Source organism: Agelaius phoeniceus, chromosome 1, assembly GCF_051311805.1.
Source record: "Agelaius phoeniceus isolate bAgePho1 chromosome 1, bAgePho1.hap1, whole genome shotgun sequence".
Lineage (NCBI taxonomy): Eukaryota > Metazoa > Chordata > Aves > Passeriformes > Icteridae > Agelaius > Agelaius phoeniceus.
In genome coordinates, this window is record NC_135265.1 from 31,184,415 (window position 1) to 31,204,486 (window position 20,072).

General features: G+C 37.4%; 1 protein-coding gene across 14 annotated transcripts in view; it reads left to right on the forward strand.

Moving 5' to 3' along the window:
- Positions 1-20,072, forward strand: part of HDAC9 (histone deacetylase 9) — a 456,042-nt gene that overhangs the window by 240,202 nt on the left and 195,768 nt on the right. For 9 of the 14 annotated variants that reach the window (XM_077175696.1, XM_077175735.1, XM_077175727.1 and 6 more), the window contains 6 exons: positions 9,154-9,282; positions 11,134-11,249; positions 16,901-17,023; positions 18,560-18,607; positions 19,046-19,256; positions 19,668-19,885. In XM_077175696.1, coding sequence (XP_077031811.1) covers positions 9,154-9,282; positions 11,134-11,249; positions 16,901-17,023; positions 18,560-18,607; positions 19,046-19,256; positions 19,668-19,885 — 845 coding nt within the window. The remainder of the gene's footprint in view (positions 1-9,153; positions 9,283-11,133; positions 11,250-16,900; positions 17,024-18,559; positions 18,608-19,045; positions 19,257-19,667; positions 19,886-20,072) is intronic. The other 5 variants (XM_077175714.1, XM_077175738.1, XM_054634623.2 and 2 more) reach the window with 1 other exon arrangement.

Here is a 20,072-nt window from a genome sequence, read left to right on the forward strand (position 1 = left end):
CCTTCAATAAGCAACAGGGAGCAGTCCTAAAATCTAAAGCATTTTAAGAGCATAATGTCCATTGAAAACAAAGTGGAATGTTTTAATGGGTATTTCAAAGCTTATTCCCTCTGGATAAATAAGTTACAAAATACTGCATATAAAATTTGAGACTCTTTGAAGTCTGTAGAAACTGTCCAGTTTGATTTTAGTAGGACTAGAAATTTTCTTCCACTGTATCTAGAGCAGGAACAGTTGAAAAATTTTAGATAAGTAAAGAACATCTAAAGATGAAAAACAGAGAAGTGAGAAGTGGAAATCACATGGTATGGGATCATCCAAAATAGAAGATATCGGTTAGCAAACACTGCACTTCTCCAAAATCCTGCAAAACATAGTTTCACTGAAAAATCTATTCAAACCCACAACTCTAATTAGGGGGTTTAGCTGCCAAATAACATGTTGTGGCTAAAGCCAAGTGAGTATTATAGAGCCATTCATGAGCAAAGGCATAAGTTTTGTACTTTGCTTTTGATTTTCTCATGGGAAAGTAATATAAATGAGAGTGATACCTCCCTGTTGGCTTTAACTGTTAGAAATGCAAAGCATGCTGAAATTGTACATAATTCTCTTCCAAAGGAAAGGAAATAGCATTTCAATGGTTTTCCTCAGTGTCTCGTTGAGTTATGGTGGTACACAATTATTCTTGTTAAATTACTCTACCAGATGGAAGGTTACATTGTGTATTTAGCTAATTAAGTTGTAGGGGACTGGAATTATATCCCAGAGCATAAAGAATCTATCTAAAAGTAAATTTATTTTAATTCTGTATGGTTGTGAAGTTGTACAACTAAGACTTCAAACGTGGGGATTTTCTTCTCACTTTGCTTAACATGAGGAGATGCTTTCACAAAGTTGGCCTTGCCTACAGAGGTTCAAGAAGACAAACGTGTCTTGAATGTCCAAACAACTTTGGAGCCAATTTTATCTTCATTTTTCTTCAGTGGGGCTGAATTGCCTTCCTGCTTTTGAGATGAACTTGGCCAATGGTTTTCATCTGCTAGGAGAGCAAGATATACTGTGTTTTGGTTGCTTTTTTTTTCTTGGCACCCTGTTGCCTTTGGACAACTCCAGATTCATCAGTCTAGACCTAACCAGCTCACATTTACTGATGACACTGATGCCCTGTTAAACTGGGGGAGAAGATGATGGTGTTTCATCATGAATTTCTGAAGGTTGGTGAAATATTGGACTGTACTTTTTGCCTGATGTCAATGAGTTATCACTGCTGGATAGTTTCCTAGATTAAAATCTGTGGGATTTAGGCACCCTGTGAACTAGTTCCTTCTTTTATGGGGCTTGGGGAACAACATAATAATGAACATGATTATTCTATAAAAAATAGATTATGTATCTAGGGGTCAAATGGAGACCATGGCAAAAGCCTTGACTTTGTGGGCTAGGGGATTATCTGTGACAGTTCTTCACTGAACAGAATATTTTTTCTTGGGATTCAGTGGATTTGGGAGGAGGATTTAGACTGAAGAGTGGGATTTGCTATATTTGCAGAAAGTAGGATATTGTATTCCCATCACTTCTTCCCAGCTAGGACTGACTTGGTATAGATGGTCAGAAGAAAGGGTAAGAATTACCAGTGGAGACATAACCAGAAGGACTGCCTGTCATGCACATCTTAATTTATTTATTGAATTACTGTGATTCAAGTGAGGGATACCCTCTATTCAAGCACCAGTTTCTTCTTCTTTTCTCCTCTACATCTCCTGAGAACTCAGATTAGTTTGCTCCAGAAAGTGCTATAAAGGTGTAATAAAATTACAGAATTTGACGATGTGGAGAGAAGATGAAAATTAATTTTAAAATACCCTTATTCCTTAATTCTATGGTTCAAGCCAGTATAGTAGTATTTGCTTTTTAATCCCCTACTTATTATTGGAAAAGGATATTATTTTACCTCTAAGAAGATTAAGATGAACCTGACATAGTAGTGAAATGTCATGGTTTCAGCAGACTTGACATGTAACGAGGATTCATAAGGCCCAGTAAAACCATAGCCTTCTTGAAACTGCTGCAGAACCCTGTGGTGCAAATGCAAGGAGATGCTCTTTCTTTGCTAAAAACCCAGATTTATTAAAAATTCTATTGAGAGACCTGTTCTTTTGCCTTATAGGTTACACAAAGAACATATATCAACAGGAAATAATACATCATACTGTTCAGATATTCAAGATCTCCAATTTTGGCTAAATCCAAGCAGTACAATAAGTAATTTCTACATCTAACTCAATAAATTGTGCCTAGAAAGATAACGTTTGTTTGCATAGATAATGAAACAAATATTTTATGCTTCATACAGACTGCAGTGAATAACAAAGAAAAGTTAGATATTTAAAGTAGCTTCAGTGACTATTTAATTTTTGAACCTGCTTTAGAAAATTAATGAAAATTTTCTAATCTTCTTAAATTAGTTTCCTTAGCCTGAAGAGAGCAGAAGGGCTAGAAGATCCCCTCTAATCTAATTAGCTCTTTTACCATATGTTTCACTAAACCTGGTTTTTTATTTAGGGCATGGATATTTACCTTAGTCTGAAAAAATAAAGCATTCTACCTTTTACAGAAGTAAAATAAAGCAAAGGACTAAAGGGTTTCACATATGACCAGCACTCCCAATAAAGTGAATGGTAGTACAGGAAACAGTTTCAGTAGATCCTGAAAACACATTAGGTGATGCAAGCCAGAAAAACAAAGCATCTCCATCCTGTACTGCTGTATCTGGTTCTCCTGCCTTGTTGGGACCACCCAGCAGTCAAGTCCATGTAGTTCTTGGAAGAGCTTTAGAGGGCATGTGTAAATAGCTTTCACTCTCATTAATCTAATTTAAAACTCTTTCAGAAGTGGCATTTTCAATAACCAGAATTGAGAAGTCATTGAACCCACAGAATTTTATACTACCTGCAAATGACTACCATCTTCTAGTCTGTCATCCAGTGGGGAGAAGGTCCATGTGTTACATTGTCCAATATTGTCTTCCAGTGGGATGAGGCCTTCTACTGCACATGTCAGTCAGTCATGTATGAAGACAAAGAGGCACCACTCATCTTGCCTATGCTTTATATAATCATGTGGAGGTGGCTGAAGCACTCTGTGGCTGCCTACAGGAAACCAGAGCAGCAATCAGAAACTTCATTCAGAGCAGAGAATAGTTACATGATTGTGAGAACCACGTGCCGTAAAGGCTCTGGACCACCAGGTCTCTCAGGACTCATTCACAACTCTTCCCAAAGCAGCTGAGGAAGCTGGAAACAGCTTTTGTCCCTGACCTATGTCTCTCTGCCGCTCTGGCTTTCTGCCAGGCTTTGGTTGCAACCATAGTTTTGCTGAAGAAGCCCAGATTATCTTCATGTTTATCCTTTCTGATGGTGCTTAGGGCTGTCTTGTGCATTTGATTCTGCCTCCCTCAGCTGTAGGGGAAACTGGGAATTTCTTCTTAGCCCACAACTTTCAGACCAGCTTCTTAGGAGCCTAAGATATGACTGTTCTGGTTGGTTTTGTTGCAGTATTAATGTGGGATTTGACCTTTTCCTTGGTCTCCAGGTCCTGGCATAGCATAGGCAGGTAGGCTGCTTTATTATTTATTTTTATTGCCAGGGTGACTGGGAGCCCACAGCACCCAGGAACCTGTTGAGCTATGCAATGGACCTGACAAAATGAGGATCTCTTCACAGTGTGTTTTTATCCAATTCTGCCTCTCCTGCTTCAGGATAAATCACAACAGAAATTTCCAAGTTATCTCATTATCCACATGCAGTATCTTCTTGAAAATATTCAATTACCAGAGTGCTAGAAAAAAACTTGAGAAAGGATAAACCAGTGGTGACAGCAATACCCCCATTGTGCTAACCAGTGTCATCTTAATGTTTGTTTTGCAGTTCTGATGGCCTGTACTGACACATCATCATTTTGTGGTGTAACTTTGAGCTATCTTAGGCATGGAGTGTTATGGTTGTGTGTTGTACAGCACAAAATCCTTGTCTGTACGTGAGTCTCTAGACAATAGTATTAAAAAAAGCAACCTGTGTGGTGTGAATAAACAGATTTCTTGACTCTGTATTCAGTTACTCATACTTGTTAGATATGAGCCAGAAAAAAACTCCTGCATGGAGTACAGTGTAGAATATATTCAAATTGGTACATATAACTCTTCACAGCTTAAAAAAACTACAGCTAAAGAAATAGAGAGTACCTGTGAAGATTTGCTTGAAGATCTTGAAGTCTTTTGTTTTTAATTTTTTCTGATGACCTAATTATGTTAGGGAAGTTCAGGTTGCTGTTTTAAAAAGGACCTTAGTGATGATAACAGTTGATGCCTGGGCAATGGTGGACAATTTATCTTTCTTGAGTAGGATGTCAGTGTCACTGCTGTTGCTCATGCTGGTGTTGGAATCTTTTTAGCCAAATTTAGTATGATTTACCTCAACTGCCCCACAGCTTTTCTAAGCCAGCTTGCTTGTGAGGAAAAGGAAATGCTTTCACTTTAGAGCCTTTAGGAATCTGGACAAAAGCTCACTTTCTGTTCTTCAGGCTTGTATATAGGGCTTTAGCCTCAAGATGAGGACCTGCTTGCTATGCACCCTCTCCCATCCCCCATTTCCTGCCTGGCTTCATTAAATGCTGATTTGAAGTTAGCATACACTCTTCTGATACAAAAGTACTACTGTGTTCCAGGAACCATCAGAAAGTAGTGCATTATTGTCTTTTACATTCTCTTCATATATGTCTTCTCCCCATGCATAAAAAGGATTTTCATTCCTTCTTCTTAAATATCTCTGTATGTTTAATAAAAAGAAACAGTGAAGAAAAGCCCTGTCAAGAAAACCTCAGCTCATTTGGGAGCAATCTGGCCACAGGCTATATTATTTAATGCTAGAATCTGCAAATTACTAATGTTAAGCAGAGTGGAGTATAGGATGTAATGACTTCACTGAATCATTTTCCTATCTCTTTGCTTGTATTTGAGCATCATGTTTCTTAGGAGAGACTAGTTTGTTTCACCTATCAGTGATAGCTCATGTGATGACATTAATGTGTACCTACATAGAAGCCTGTATATTTCCCATTTTTAACAATGCAGTTACTTTATTCTTTCTTCCTCTATGAAGCCACTGTAAAATATAAGAAAATTAATTCAGACACTGTTTTTGTCCTTCACCAACAGCCAAAGTTCTTTGTTCTCTAGACACAATTCCAAGTCACGGCAAAATGTTATGCAACCAATCCTTTGATTGCCTGTGATATCTTCTGCTGTTGTTTAAAGTAATCCTTTCTGTGTCTTTCATATCTGTTTCCCACTTATAATAATTTAAAGATCAACATCAGTCCATAATTACCAGCACTAAAAAGAGAATTAGCCAGGTAATAGCAATAAAACTGAACAAGCCATATTACTGCAACATCTCATTATTCCAAATTATGCTACATCTACATAAAAAAGTCATTTTCAGAGTAGTCTTTCCTGAAATCCTCTGAAGTAGATCACTCAAGTGGGTACCAGCTGATTCCATTGGGAACAATGACATGGGCTTTGATGGCCTTCAGAGAAAATAGCCGTGTCTTTTTGTTTTCTTTGCAACAAGACACTTTCAAATAATGTATGTTCACTTTCTCCAAGTGTAAATTGATTATTACTTGTTCCAAAATGCTAAATACAATAGAAGTGCAAAGATTTGTGGAGCAAAGAGGTTTGCTAAGCAGAGACCAACTAAACCAATATCAGCTATTTACTGTTTCTTAGTAAGATTTTAGATTCACAGCCCAACCAATCAGACTGCTGCCATGAAAATTTGCCATGCTGTGTTCCTCATCCTCATGGCCAAATTCCTGGCCATGTGCTCTTGTTTTTCTCTTGTCTGTGGCATTTGGGCTCCTTGGTCAGATGATTCAGTCCACTACAGCTGGAGTCATCAAACACAGCAAAACCCACACCATTCCACACCTCCAGCACTTAGAGAGGCCTCTTTTCCTCAGGAAGGTGAGATACAGGATGTCTGCTTTTTGGGGTAGAATTAATCTAGTTTTGAGTTCTGGACCCCAGTGGGATGGCTAGGGTATATCAAGTTAGCCACATGCATTAATTTTCTTGCTGTGTCAGTGTCTTGGTTCATGGTTGAATCACCATATAGATTCCCTGATAGTCTCTTCAATAATTTTGTGGTACTACTGTAGCAAATAGTTACTTCTTACTGCTTGAGAAAGCTACTCTGCAGCAAGCTAGGGAGTAAATCTCAAGCCTCAAAAGCTTTTTGGCATTGACTCCCCATGTGACAATTTTCCCCATGGAGATGAACATGAGCTGTGTCATGAATGAAATTCAGCTGTGGCAATGGATTAATTAAGCTGAGCAAAGGAGCAAATAATGTACAGTAAAAATACTTACAGGGTGGCTAATGCAAAACAGTCATTTTGAATATTACCCCTCTCTAGAACCACTTCTTAAAGTACTGAGCCAAATACTTATTTGAAATATAAGGCAAATTAATTATAATTCTGGGTCATTTGCTATCAAGACTTTCCAAGTGTCTTGCAAATACTAGGGGAACAATCTAATTTAAAAAAAAAGGTTTGAAAATTTTATTTTAACTTTTTTTCACATTGCTAATGATCATATTTCAGAGTTTAAAGGACTAAAACAGTTTCTAAATGATCTTACATATGTGCTTTGAGGCAGTCAGTGTATATATACATGTATATGCTTATAATTACAATCCACAGCTCCATATTTGAAGCTTAAAATATTTAATTTTGCCTTTCTATCTGTCAGAAGAGAGTTGAAAATTATAGATGTCTTATTACTGCCCTCATGTAGGAGTGCACTGAAGCACACAGGATTACTGTGGTGATCCATACCTCTTGCAATGAGCAATAATTCTGCCCCAGCCTTGTGGAGCAGGGTGGTTCAGTGTTCTCTGCAGTCACATCCCAAGCCAATGCCTCAGCTACTGCTGGGAATCAAGAAACCATTTTTTTCATTCAACCAGATATCCTCAAATTGCTTAGATTTGTATGTTTTGTCCACTGAAACCAGAATTCATTTTCCTAGCCATTGGGTCCTAGTAAGTACTATGTTAGGAGCTGGCAGTGTTTCAGGGAGAAAAATCAGGAAAACCAGAATTTGAAGCAAACACTCTTCAAACGTTAGCTTTGATTTGTATTGTGGGGTTTATTTTATAATTTTAAAACCACTATCCTCCATGCCATTTAATATTAAAATTGATTATTTCCATTTTAAAAATATTACTGTTTTTCATGCATCTTCATAAATTCATAAATTTACTTTAAGATTTGTTTTCTGTGCTTATATGATGGATTCAGATGCAGAATGTGATGAGAATTTGGTAAAAATAGAAAGGGAATTGCTGTGACTGAGCATGAAACATTTACATAGGAGTGGAGAATTTCTCCAGTGAGTGTTGCAGAGGATTTGTATCACATTCATCTGTCACAGATGCACAGACAGAATGTGTACATACATATTGTCCTCATTCTTAAAAGTACAGAATAGTAGAACTGGAAATAAATGTAAGTGCAAAAGGAGTGAATGCCTTTTCTTTTAAATTAAGCTGACATTAAATTAATGTCATCACACTTGGTGAGATCTGTGTGGTGATAGCATATACTGTAGTCATAGCCCATTATCATATTTTATATTTTTGATTTAATTTCAAATGGTATCTGAGATAGTAAACAAGTCATCTGTACTTCATTGTTAGAACCTTTCATCTTAAGAGTGGTAGTAGGTGATAATGATAATAAATTTCTAGTTAATAGGTCTATTATTAAAGATTTCCAATGTTGTTCTAGTGTGTGTATCTTGGTCTGAAATGTATCTAAGGCACAGGGTGTTCAGAGGGCAGCCCTTGCCACATGCAATGCAGTGTGTGACCAAGGTCAGCGTGTGACAGCAGGTACTGCTGGTCACAGCAGCTCTGCAGTGAGGTGCAGCCCCCTTGCCTTCCAGTGACCATTTCTAGCCTCCCCACCCCTGAGAGAACAGGTGGGACAGAAGGAAAAAAGATGTGCAATGTGACATGAGGGAAAGGACTAGTATTAGAAGTGTAGGACTGAGTTTCTGCCCCAAAGTGACAAATGGTGTAATTCTGAATTGAGTGAAGATAAAATGTATTTTGGTTTTCTGCTAACTCTTGCTCCTTCTTTGAGGCTGGGTTTAAGTCTGTGCATAGGAGAGAAATCTGACCCCAGTTTTTGGCTTTCTCTATTTTGAGATATTGCTTAGCCAACCCTCAGTTCCAGAAAGGGAAATATAAACAAATTGTCTTCCACAATCTCCCCTCACTAGCTCTTAGCAGTCAGTTTGATAGCAGTCTGTTTATTTGATGAACAAATCAATGACTACATGATACACTTTATTGTGCTAAAAATCCTACAAAATAAAAAGCACAGCAGAGCTGGCCTTCATATGAAAAGACTGTATCCATTAAGGAAACAAAGGTGGAACTTGCCCAAGGTGCATTAAATATAATCCTAGGTTTTCTGGGAATCAACCCTACTTCTCCATTTTCAGAGCATATATTTTTCTCTGTCAATGTTCTTAGGACACTGTCATAAATCTAGTTGTTTGGTGTATTACTCAGAAAACACTACAGTTCTGGGCCTAAAATTGCTGACCAAGAAATGTTCTGCCAGCAGGGCTTGTTGTAATTTATATTTCTCAGAGAAATCAAAAGGCGCCAGTGGAGGCTAATCTCTGTTTCTGCAATTAACCTTAATCCAGTTATAACATTCCAAGTCTCAATATGTGTTTTCCAAGTTTTCACCTACAAGAGAGATAAAAATAATGTAAATTAAATTTGCATTCATTTATTATTAATACATATGGTAGTAGCAATAATTAATGGGTAACTTCAAAGTTGCAATGGAATGAGAAAAATGCTGGGATGTCAAGCACTTCAGCTCTCTTTCCTAGCTTGCAATCTAAAATGAAGTTGTATGAGGAGCAACAGGATGACTGAGAAGGTTGGGCAGTAAAATCTCTGCCTCCAAGCCCTCCTTGGACCGGGTTAGGTCCTAGAGAGTCAGGGGTGTCTGACACAAGCCAGGAATTGCATTTGTAGTCACATCTTTTCTTCTCTTCATTTCCAGCTTCAGAGCCCAATTTGAAGGTACGTTCAAGATTAAAACAAAAGGTGACAGAAAGGAGAAGCAGTCCTTTGCTCAGGAGGAAGGATGGAAACGTCAGTTCATTCAAGAAGCGTCTTTTCGAGGTGACAGGTGAGTAAGGATGGGGAAATTCTGCATCAGATGCCACAGCTCACAGAATAGTGGTGGTACTTCAGGATTGAAACTGTTTGCTAAATGAAATGAGCATTTGCAGTGTTTGACCTTGTCCAGACCATTCTTGCTTTGACTTTGCATTGATATTTAGTAGATTTGTGGCTTTTTCAGGTGATCAGGCCATATCTTTATGCAATCAACTGTTACTAGTCTATAAGGTACATATCTGAATTCACTGGATATATCAGAATTATGTCACACCAAGATGGAATTAAAATACAACTTGAATAAACACATTGGTTTCCCTGTATGTGCAATTCTTGTGACAACTTTACACAGTATGTCATGTGTGAAACTGGAACAGAGATGTAAATGTAAGCATGAAAGTTACTAAATAAAGTATTTTTCTGATAAATTATTTCCAGATTATAATTTTCTACAGCTAATTCATTAACTCCATTTGCTGAAGCCTCTATGAGATTCTTGATATCCACTTCCTTAATTTTAACTGATTTTTTTACAGTTTGCACACTTACAAATAAAGTATAAAGTAAAATATTTATCACTGTAGGTCTTTTCCTGATGCCATTAAAAGAGCAGAAACACTAAAGCTCTGCTAGCTCTGACAATGTCTTCATGCCTTTCAGATTGCTGTTATAATTATTAATATCAACTATATGACATTTTATAACTCTGGTTAAACATTGTTCCCTGAATTCTTTTTCCCCTTGCTTTTTATTCTCTCAGCTAAAAATAGCCCATTATTTAAATGCCTATTTATACAAAAAGTGCTATTTTAATTTTTAAAAAATGAGAAAAAATTAAGTTTGTGTGTCTCCGCTTCTCTGATACAGATTGAAAATATAGTGCAAGAACTTCTACATGGCCAGTTAGTATAGCTGGGTATGGGGTCACTTCAATAAATCAAAGAGTAAGAGATCCAAGTAACAGCTAGGAAGCCTCCTGTGATGTCAGTCAAAGTGAAAACATATTTTTGCATATGAACTAAGGCATAGAGAGTAAATAAGCAAAGAAGTAGCTATAGAATATTTGCTGCCACATTTAGATAATGATTTCTTCAACCTCTTGAATGCTTTAATTTGAAAGCTGTCCCTTGAAAGAGGGTTACTTCCACTAGTGGGTTTCTCTTCAATTTTTAACCTTAGCTGTTTCCATTACATATATATAATTTATATCAATGTAGAATTAGAGTAACTCAGTACAACAACATACAATGAGGTCGTCCTCTCCCCCTTTGTCTTAGACAGAACTTGGGACATTTTAAGTCAAGATAGCATGCAGCTTTTCAAATCCTATTTTAATGTCTTTACATACTGTAAATATTCGTTCATATTTGTACCAAAGATGTAATGAAGGTGTGTATTTTGCCATTAGTACTTGTGTATGTAATGATTGGTCCACAATGGGCTCATCCCCTTCCTAGACAGAAAGGATGGCAGTAGGCCTCATCTCTCACAGAGCCAGGACTCTTCACAATTGAAAAAGAAAGAGTTTCTCTTCTTTACTCATTACAAGCTCTGTGTCAGTGTCTCTGCCCGATACTGAGTATCATAACCATCTTTGTGGGAAAAACAAATTCTAAATTCTTCTTATGTGACACAGACAGATTAGAAGGGGAAAGATCACGAATATCTTTCCTTCTTAGTTGTAAAAAGAAAACCAAAGAAATGGAAGATGAATCAAGAGTCTTTAATGTAAGTAAAAAGTATAACCAATAGATATTTTTCATCAGCAAAAAAAGCCCTATGCTATAAAGATTATATAATTAATCAAGATTATGTGTGCCTTTCCAGAGTGAAATTCATGTATGTTTGATCTGTTTTTCAGAATCCTCAGTCAGTAGCAGCTCCCCTGGATCAGGTCCCAGTTCCCCAAGCAATGGTCCGACCAGCAGTGCAACAGAAAATGAAACCTCAGTTTTGCCATCTAACATTCAAGCTGAGGTAAGACTCATTATTGAGTACATAATTGCTCAGGTTTCTAGACTGAAGAAAATGCAAAATTTGATTTGATTATACTCACTAGCAGAGTAATTGGGATACCAGGACACTACAGGCTGACATCAGTATGTTATATATGTGATATAGCTTTATGTATGAGATGTATAGGTGCATCTATGTATCAGAAGATTCTATGGTAACAAAAGTTCAGGGAAAAGTAGCAGTAGTGCTACTGGAAGAGTGGAGGGAGCTGTGAAAGGAGCTTGGTTACAGAATATTACCTTCTGGGATGACCTGAAAGAGGTGCTCAGCACTGAATGCCGATGGAGAACTCCTGCATGCAGAACAGTGGTTTAGGCATTGGTGATCCTAACATATAAGACCTAAGGTGGTGCTGGGTTCAGATCAATGCTGAAGTAGGTTTCTTTAATCACAGTATTGGAGTTAGGTGACTAAATCCTTGTCACATCTCCCTTTTATTTTACTGTATCTCAGTTTCCTTATCAGGGCAATACTTAACCACTGTAAATGTCATGCCAGAGTTCTTGAACACTTGTTTTGTAAAGTGAGATTGTAAATGGAAGGAATCTTAACTACTCCTTATTCTGTTTCATACATACGTGCCTATAACAACAGGAATGCAGATGGTAAATCAGTTGTGATAAACCTCATTTAGCACAGATGACATGCCCAAGTCATGCTTCCCAGGGCAATATTGTAAAGGGATAGTAAACTAATTTGACTAAGAGAGACTCAAATTCCACAATATACAATATCCAGCCTATACTTACCACAGTTCCTGCTTTGATGGCAAGGTTTTCTATTAATTGTTGTTTTATGCTATTTATATTAGAAAAATTGCATAAGAAAATGTGATTCAACAGAGTTTTAGTTAATGGAGCTATTTCTCCAGGTCAGTGGCAGGACATTCACCTAAAAAAAACCCTGGAATGGGCAGTTCAACCTCCAGCAGTGACTTTTCCCCATAATGAATTAATTGTGTGTGTGAACTATGATCCAGGGGGCAGGTGGGTGACCTCTGCACACTGATTAGTAGCCTCTCTCTGGCCCGTAACCAAAAAGAAAAAAAAATTGCATTGATGGCTAACATGTGGTCTTGTCTCATAGCCCCCCATATGTGATTGCAAAGAAATTTAAATGATGCAGAGTAAGATCCATCATTAGGATTAGATCAGATCTTACCTAGATCAGTGGAATTAAGTTGTGTGTTTTACTACTGGGAATGTTTTAGATAACATTTTGGGTAATATGTGGGTATTATTACGTGCTGTATGAAACAGGAAATCTTATCCAATTGGATCTTTTACTGACTTGAGGATTCTACAAAGTGGAAGGGCAGTAATGTCTCAGACTGATACATGGTGCTCATTACTTTGCATGTTACAGTTTCTGGACACTTGCACCATCAGAAATACATACAGGCTGGTCAGGCTGGTGGTCTCTGGGGAGATTTGGAAAGGTTGTAGCAAGAACCAGCAGCTATATTCTGTTTGCTAGTAGAACATTACATTGCATATTATTTGCCACTTTTGTGCCAGACATAAAAAATCATAACCCCAACATTCATTCAAAGATGCTCAAAGAAGCCTAAAACATTCCTTTAGAAGTTGAGCTCTGTATGCTGAGCTCTGTATTTGGTCACTTCACTTGGTGAAATGTGCTAAGAAACTGAAACTACAGACTTCCACTTCTGGATCCAGTTGGGGATTTCTTTACCTCTCTGGTTACTTGACTCTCAGTACTGTGGTCCTGTGGGTTCAAAAATTTTCCATAAATCTCAGCTTCAGTGATTCTTATTTCAGTGGGATTTTCTTTGGTAGTTTAACAGCAGCCAAACTCCTACATATCTCTTTCAGTGTTCGCCAGCTCTCAAAGGCTATGCAGCTAATCAATTTTTAATCCAATTCACAAAGTACAGAAGTTTCTAATAATAGGTTGAGTGTTCCAAAATCACCCAAAATATCACTTGTTTTTCTGCAATCCCATATGACTCACATGGCTGTTGTTTCATAATCGTTGTTGTGACATTTGCAGTAAGTGTTGTGCTCATATCTGAGTGGGTGGATGGCCGTGGTTTTCATGGCAGCAAATTAAACACTTTTTGCTGGGGAAAAACAGGTTGCTATGACAGAGTCATTTACCAGTAAAACATGAGTCAGTACCGTAAATGATTACACTCCAGTGCAGGGACAGAATTAGAGCATTATCAGTAATGAAACAGATTTTTAAAGTATTTTTACCACATCCACTGGAATAGTGAGACTTTTAAGTGGTTTACTCTCTGGAGCAGACAGTCTGGTGGGTAGACAGTTACAATTTTTTGAATGAACAAAGGTGCACTGCACATGCTGCAGCTTTGCGGATAATCTTTTACTATCACGGTTCCCTTAATGGTACTTTCACTACCATTTGTTAAAACACTGGTCTCATTATATGAAACTTGAAAGTTGAACTCAGGATTTTAATTGCACCTTATAAATAAAATCCTGTTTTTATTAGGCACAGTTGTCTCCAGTATCATCAAGGTTCACCGCAGTAGCTATTTGTCTCCTGTAGCATGCCATACTCTTTCAGGTCACCTGCTGTGCTGGGGCTAAATCTTACTTGCCTGAGAAATGCAAGCAGAATTGAGCCCCTGCACAGCATGTCCCTTGAGTTCAGAGGGACAACCTGCTTTAGTCATGTGAAATGATTAATTTTAGGCATTCATGGTCTGGTCAAAAGCCATTGAAGGCAATGGAAAGTTTCCAGTTGGTGTAACTGGGCTTCAGATCAATTTCTTTCTTCTATTTGTGATTTGGAAAGCAGTATTTCCTAGAATAACACTTGATTATACAGGAGACATAAATTACATATGTGACAGATAAACACATATTTGTTTAGTACAACTCCACAGCCCCATGCTTTTAATACTCAGCTCCTTGAGGTGATCTTTGTCAGAAGCCAGTGGAAAAATGTGTAGGTTTCTGACCAGCTGATGAGGTTTGTGTCAAGTGTATGTGAAGTGAGTCTAAATTAATTTTTTCAAAGATTATCCCAAAAGCCTCAAGAAATACAAGTGTAAGTAATTGTGAATATTGAAAGCTGTGACAATTAGCTCTACAACTGACAAGTATTAAAGCTAAACCATTTTGTCTTCCCCTCGTAATCTATGAATGTGTATATAAAAATGCACACAAAGGTGTTCCTGCTTCTCAGCAGGTCCCCCAGCACAAGCAAAGCATGGTTGCTCATGGTTACTCGTGGATCATCATGCTCTGTTACACTGAGTTCTTGTACTCTATTTTAAGAAAGAGGATAACTCTGTTGACAAGCTATTTTAAGCATCAGTGAGCAGGATCTATGGACCCAAGGAGCGGGTATGGGGAGGAGCAAGTAGGGCATGTGTTTCTTTGGGGTAATTTAGGTGCCAGTCCAAACCACCATGTCTGCCAAGGACACAGCTTAGCCGTGGTGCTGCCAAATTACTCTCTTGGCAACTTCTGCGTGTGCCACCATTGCAAGATGTTGTTGACTGTGTAAAAAGAAAAGCTGCAGCTGGGATCACAAATTTCTGCCTCTGGGTGGTTGGATTAGATGACATTCAGTGGTTCCCTTTGAACCTTACCCATTCTGTGATGCACAGAGAACCCTAATCTGTGCAGGTGGGACATTTATTCTGGGAGATGAGGTTAAACTGATGCTTAGGATAATATTACCTGAAAATATTTTAGAAAATCAATAACATACCCAAAGGAAAATTACAGATTATTATCAGTATTAGAAATTAAAATAGGATGCTTTTACTAATAAACTCCCATTTTCAACATTAAACTGTTGTGGTAAATAGCATCACTGTTTCTGCCTGACCTTAGTGTGGTAGTGTGTTTTACTGCTATACACCCTGCCACTGTTATTTTGATTAATTCAGATCTTAGAAGGTAATAGTGGCATACAAAAAAACAAATATTAAACATAAATCTTTCAAGTGGCTTTGTATCGATGCTGCAGTTGCTACAAATTTGATTATATTATAGGAGGCACATTAAAGTGTCCTTTTTCTCTTAAATATTTGTAGACTCCCTCCATAATATTTCCATAGTTTTGATACTAAATCCATACTTGGATTTATTCATGGTCAAAGGTGGATGTTATCAAGGCAAGACACTGTTAGCCAGGAATTAATGTAATATACAAGTGGAGCTTCTTTGTTTCCTATGCTATCTGTTGACATTCCCTAGGTACCAAAAGAAAATTACAGGGATAGACTTCTACTGTTATTGTCTCAGTGATAGGTCATATCTCCAAACAAACTGTATGAGGAAGGTTATGTTTTGGAATAACATCCTGTGTTTTTGTGCTTAACCACTTTTCATTGATGGTCTGAAGTTGCATTGTATTAGCACGAAGTATTTTACAGAGTTAATTGATATTCCAGGTTTGTCTGGGGGAAAATCTACAGCTCCCCACAACATGCTTGACAAGTTATTATATTTACTTTAGTCAAAGCCCGAGTGTGCAGTATCCCTCTTGGAGGTGGTCTATTATTGGAGTCCCATATGCTTTTTGTTTGGGAAGAAAGCAGTCACTGTGTCATACTGTTACACAGGGTATTCTTTTTCAAGGATGTTGTTCCCTTGGGGACCATATCATGCCAGAGTTCCTAAGTCTAATAAGACCTTTGTAGCTCTTATTGAGTCAAAGTTCTGGGAGGGAAGCAAGAGTTAAACAGAAAATATAATTCAAGCAACTATACTAGACCACATGTTGAAAAATATCACTGTTCAAGCAGAAAGGCAAAGGCTTCAAAAAGATTCCTGATGTGGTAATCTTTTTATGTTTCTTCCCAATTAATCTATGGAAATAAAAAGGGCGATCTTTGTAGAATGTCTGGTTTTATTTTATGGTAATTAAAAATATATCAGCAGTTCCATGTCCTTGAAAACTATACCACAAGTCTTCAAAAGAAGTGTTAAAAATTTTAACTTGAACAGATTAGGAAAGCTGTGAGGGGTATCCCATTATCAAAGGATGACAGGATGCTGGTTTTGTAGAGATGCAGAGAGAGAGAGAGAGTCTGTTATTTTAAATGGCAGATGCCTTGCTTTCTACACAGAATTTCCATGTTAATGGAAATAAATAATGTGCCTGAAACATACCCATATCATAATCTGTCTAACAAAAGACATGGACTAGTTAAAAACCACATTTCGTACCTTTCAGCTAAAGTCATAACAACCGTGGTGAAGGTTTAATACATCCCTGTTCATGATTCAGCTGGATATAATCCTGAATTCACTGGATAAATTCCCACTGAGATTGTTGGAGTGACTGTCCAGGTGATGAGAAGAACTGATGTTTAGTTGATGAGAAGTTGATAAGATGATCTAGGAATCCTCAAGAATTCAGCTCTCCATGGAAATTTGATTTACTAACTAAGGAATAATCACAGACACATATCAGCTGTTTTCTTAAGAAAAGAACTATCAACAGTGTTTTCACAGGGACAGTAATTTTCTGTATCTGGAACTCCATTGGGTTGCAAACCAGTGACTGGCACATAATTGGCTTTCTGTGTATCAGGATAAAAGCATAAAATAACCAAGGTAAAACGCTTGGAGATTAACTTTCATTGGTTTTCCCCTTTATTGCAGCACCTGGTTTCCCAGCAACGCCTTTTGATACAGGATGAATCAGTGAACTTGTTGAGTCTGTACACATCCCCTTCTCTGCCCAACATTACCTTAGGACTTCCAGCAATACAACCTCAAATCAGTGTAAGTGACCAGTCTCAAGCCTTCCTGCATATGTTTGCTTCCAGAAAACCTACTTTCTGATTGTTCTCTTTATATTTTTAGCATTTTGGAACACAAGGAATTCAGATTAGGAACCAGATCTCTCTGTGCATTGGGCACAACTTGAAAGCAATATTCATTCTTGATCTCAAATAAACAAGTGCCATTGTGGATCTTAGCTAAGTACGGGCCATGTGCGTTGCATTTATGCCAGATAACAGATTTCAGATGTGGCAAGAAGTATATGAGAAGTTTATTTAGTATAAAAGTTTAAATTATATGATAATTTTTACCTGTAACTTTTTTATGAGATTCCAGTAATGACTTAAAATGAGCTGGAATGTTGTAGAAGAATGTAGTATTCCTGTAGCTCAGTAAAATACCTGAAAATTTTGCTACTTCCAAAATTTAAAGCAGGTCAAAATTTACCTGCTTTCCAACAACAACAAAGTAAAAATACTGATATGTGGTGGTTCTAACAGTGTGGGAGTTGGTAACTTCTATGAAGAAATTAGGGGTTGTAAGCACAGATTTCAGCGGAGGTGAAAAAAATATTAAATCTGTACAACCCACAATGGTTTGTAATAATGCTGCTTAATTCCAGTGCTAAATGAAGTTCAAGTCAAAGTTCCATATTATTTTATGGCTTTTTCAATACTTTTAATGTTCTTAGCAGCAATGTATTGCTGCAATCTAGCATTTTAACATCAGGTACAGAACCTTGCAAAGAAAATTATGTAAGCCTGAAATCAGTTCTCTAGAAATATTAGCAAATTATTGTTTTTGAAGGATGGAAAAATTGAACATCATGAAAAGTAATGCTTACTTTCTCAGAGGATGACATCAAAAATTTCTTAGTTATTTCACAAGAGTATAACTAGCTTCAACTAGCTTCAAAGTAAATTTATAACATTAAAAAGAAATGAAAATATGTTTCATTTGCTCACTCAAATCTTATAAGCTTTTGATGTGGCCATCTAGCACCAAATATTACTTTTGGCATTAGAAAAAACAAAGGGATTGATTTATAAAAGTAATGTTTATTTCTGTTACTAGAATGAGCAGTTGCAAATTGAATGTAAAGCTTACTTTGGTGTTTGTTTTTCAGGGGAGGGAGATAGCAGTGTGAAGTAAGCATACACCAAAAAAAAAAAAATTGGTGAAAACCTTATTTTAGAATTTAATGGAATTCCTACTATCAGAGATGCTGTTTTTACTATGACTTACCATAAGTGGTTATCTGCAAGCCTCAACGTGCATATTTCTGTTAGGTTATTATTCTTGCTGTAAGAATTGTTATTCTGCTTGAACTACTATTTCAAGATTTTTTTTAAATAGGCAAAGAACAAAGTAATATAAAGTACATTTGCAATTATGAAGGGCCAAAACTTCCAAAAGGTTTAAATCGATAACTGTGCAATTTATAAGGCATTTCAGAATGCTACATACCTAGATGAGAGTTTAAATGTATAAGTTTATTTTGCAAAGGGTAAAACTTACATTTGTGCTGTCCTTCAGGGAGTCAGGGAGTGCTCCAGGAAAAGTATTAGCTTCCCACTACTACAGGTAACTATTTTGTTTTGCTGATTGGCTTACTGTGTGATGGAAAGTTATGTGAAAAACCTGGCCTTGCCTATTTCAAACTCAATGCAAACTATTTCCCCTGATCCTCTAGTTTCCTGTGTAGGAGGCTGTGCAAAGTTCTTTAGGAATTGTAAGGATAGCTCCCGTCCTTGCATTAATAATGTTCTAACTAGTAATTCCTTATACTTTGGCTTTTATTGCTGATTTTTTTTCAACTGGTTGCAGTACTCAGTTTCTCACAGCGTTACATTTAACTGGCATGTTCTTCCTTTTCATCTCATAGTCAAAATGTAAGACAGGGATGTTAACCTTTTCTCCTGTATGTGTTCATGAAGACATAAGACCATCTAATCAAGGAGAGGTATAAATGGCCATTTACTTCTCTGGGAAGCAGTTACCAATGCTGTTGTTCTTTGACAGGCTTCGTCGTCGTTCAAAGAAAAGCAGAAGGGGGAGACCCCGCCACTTAGACAAGGAGTGGCCTTGGCTGGACAGTATGGAGGAAACATTCCTCCATCATCAACTCATCCTCACATTGCTATGGAGGGAAAGCCAAACAGCAGCCACCAAGCTCTCTTGCAGCATCTGTTACTGAAAGAGCAAATGAGACAGCAAAAACTTCTTGTGACTGGTAATGATCAAAGCTCCAGCAATACTGATTTAAGATGTTTTTAATGACATTTGTGTTCAGTTTAAACTAAATACGGTAATACAAATACCACACATCCTAACTCTTGGGAAATGTGGAAGGGTGAAAGAAAAAAGGATAGCATCTTTGTTTTCCCTTTTAGTGATTCTGTTCCAGTCTGTTAGCCTGGAAGAATTCAATGATTACAGAAAAGAGAAAATGATTACTTCATCACATTCTTTTCTAGCAGCTGAACTTCCCAGCATGGCAAGGCACGTGATACACGTCCCACTGCATCAGTGCAGATGCAGAGTTCTGCAATATACACCCCTCTTCTTACTGAAAGCTTTCTTTCCTGTTAGAACTATTATTTGGTTGTTTTTCACAGGGGAGTGAAATGTCCCTGTTTTGCAGGAGCGGTTCCTCTTCATCCACAGTCTCCTTTAGCAGCAAAGGAGAGAGTCTCACCTGGCATAAGAGCTGCCCACAAACTGCCTCGTCACAGGCCACTGAACAGAACCCAGTCTGCTCCTCTTCCTCAGAGTACTTTGGCCCAGCTGGTCATCCAGCAGCAACATCAGCAATTTTTGGAGAAGCAGAAACAGTACCAGCAGCAGATCCACATGAATAAGGTGAGTTCCCAAAGTAAAGAATTTCCAATAAATTTAAAGATGAAAAACTAAGACCAAAAGTTAGTTATTGGCACCATGTCATCACGGGCAATAGAGAGGTTTTTGCTAGAGTATCTTTTTTGTTTATGCATAGTTGATATATACATTTTTATGGATCTTGATTTTAAGGTTCTGAAATAGGCTACAA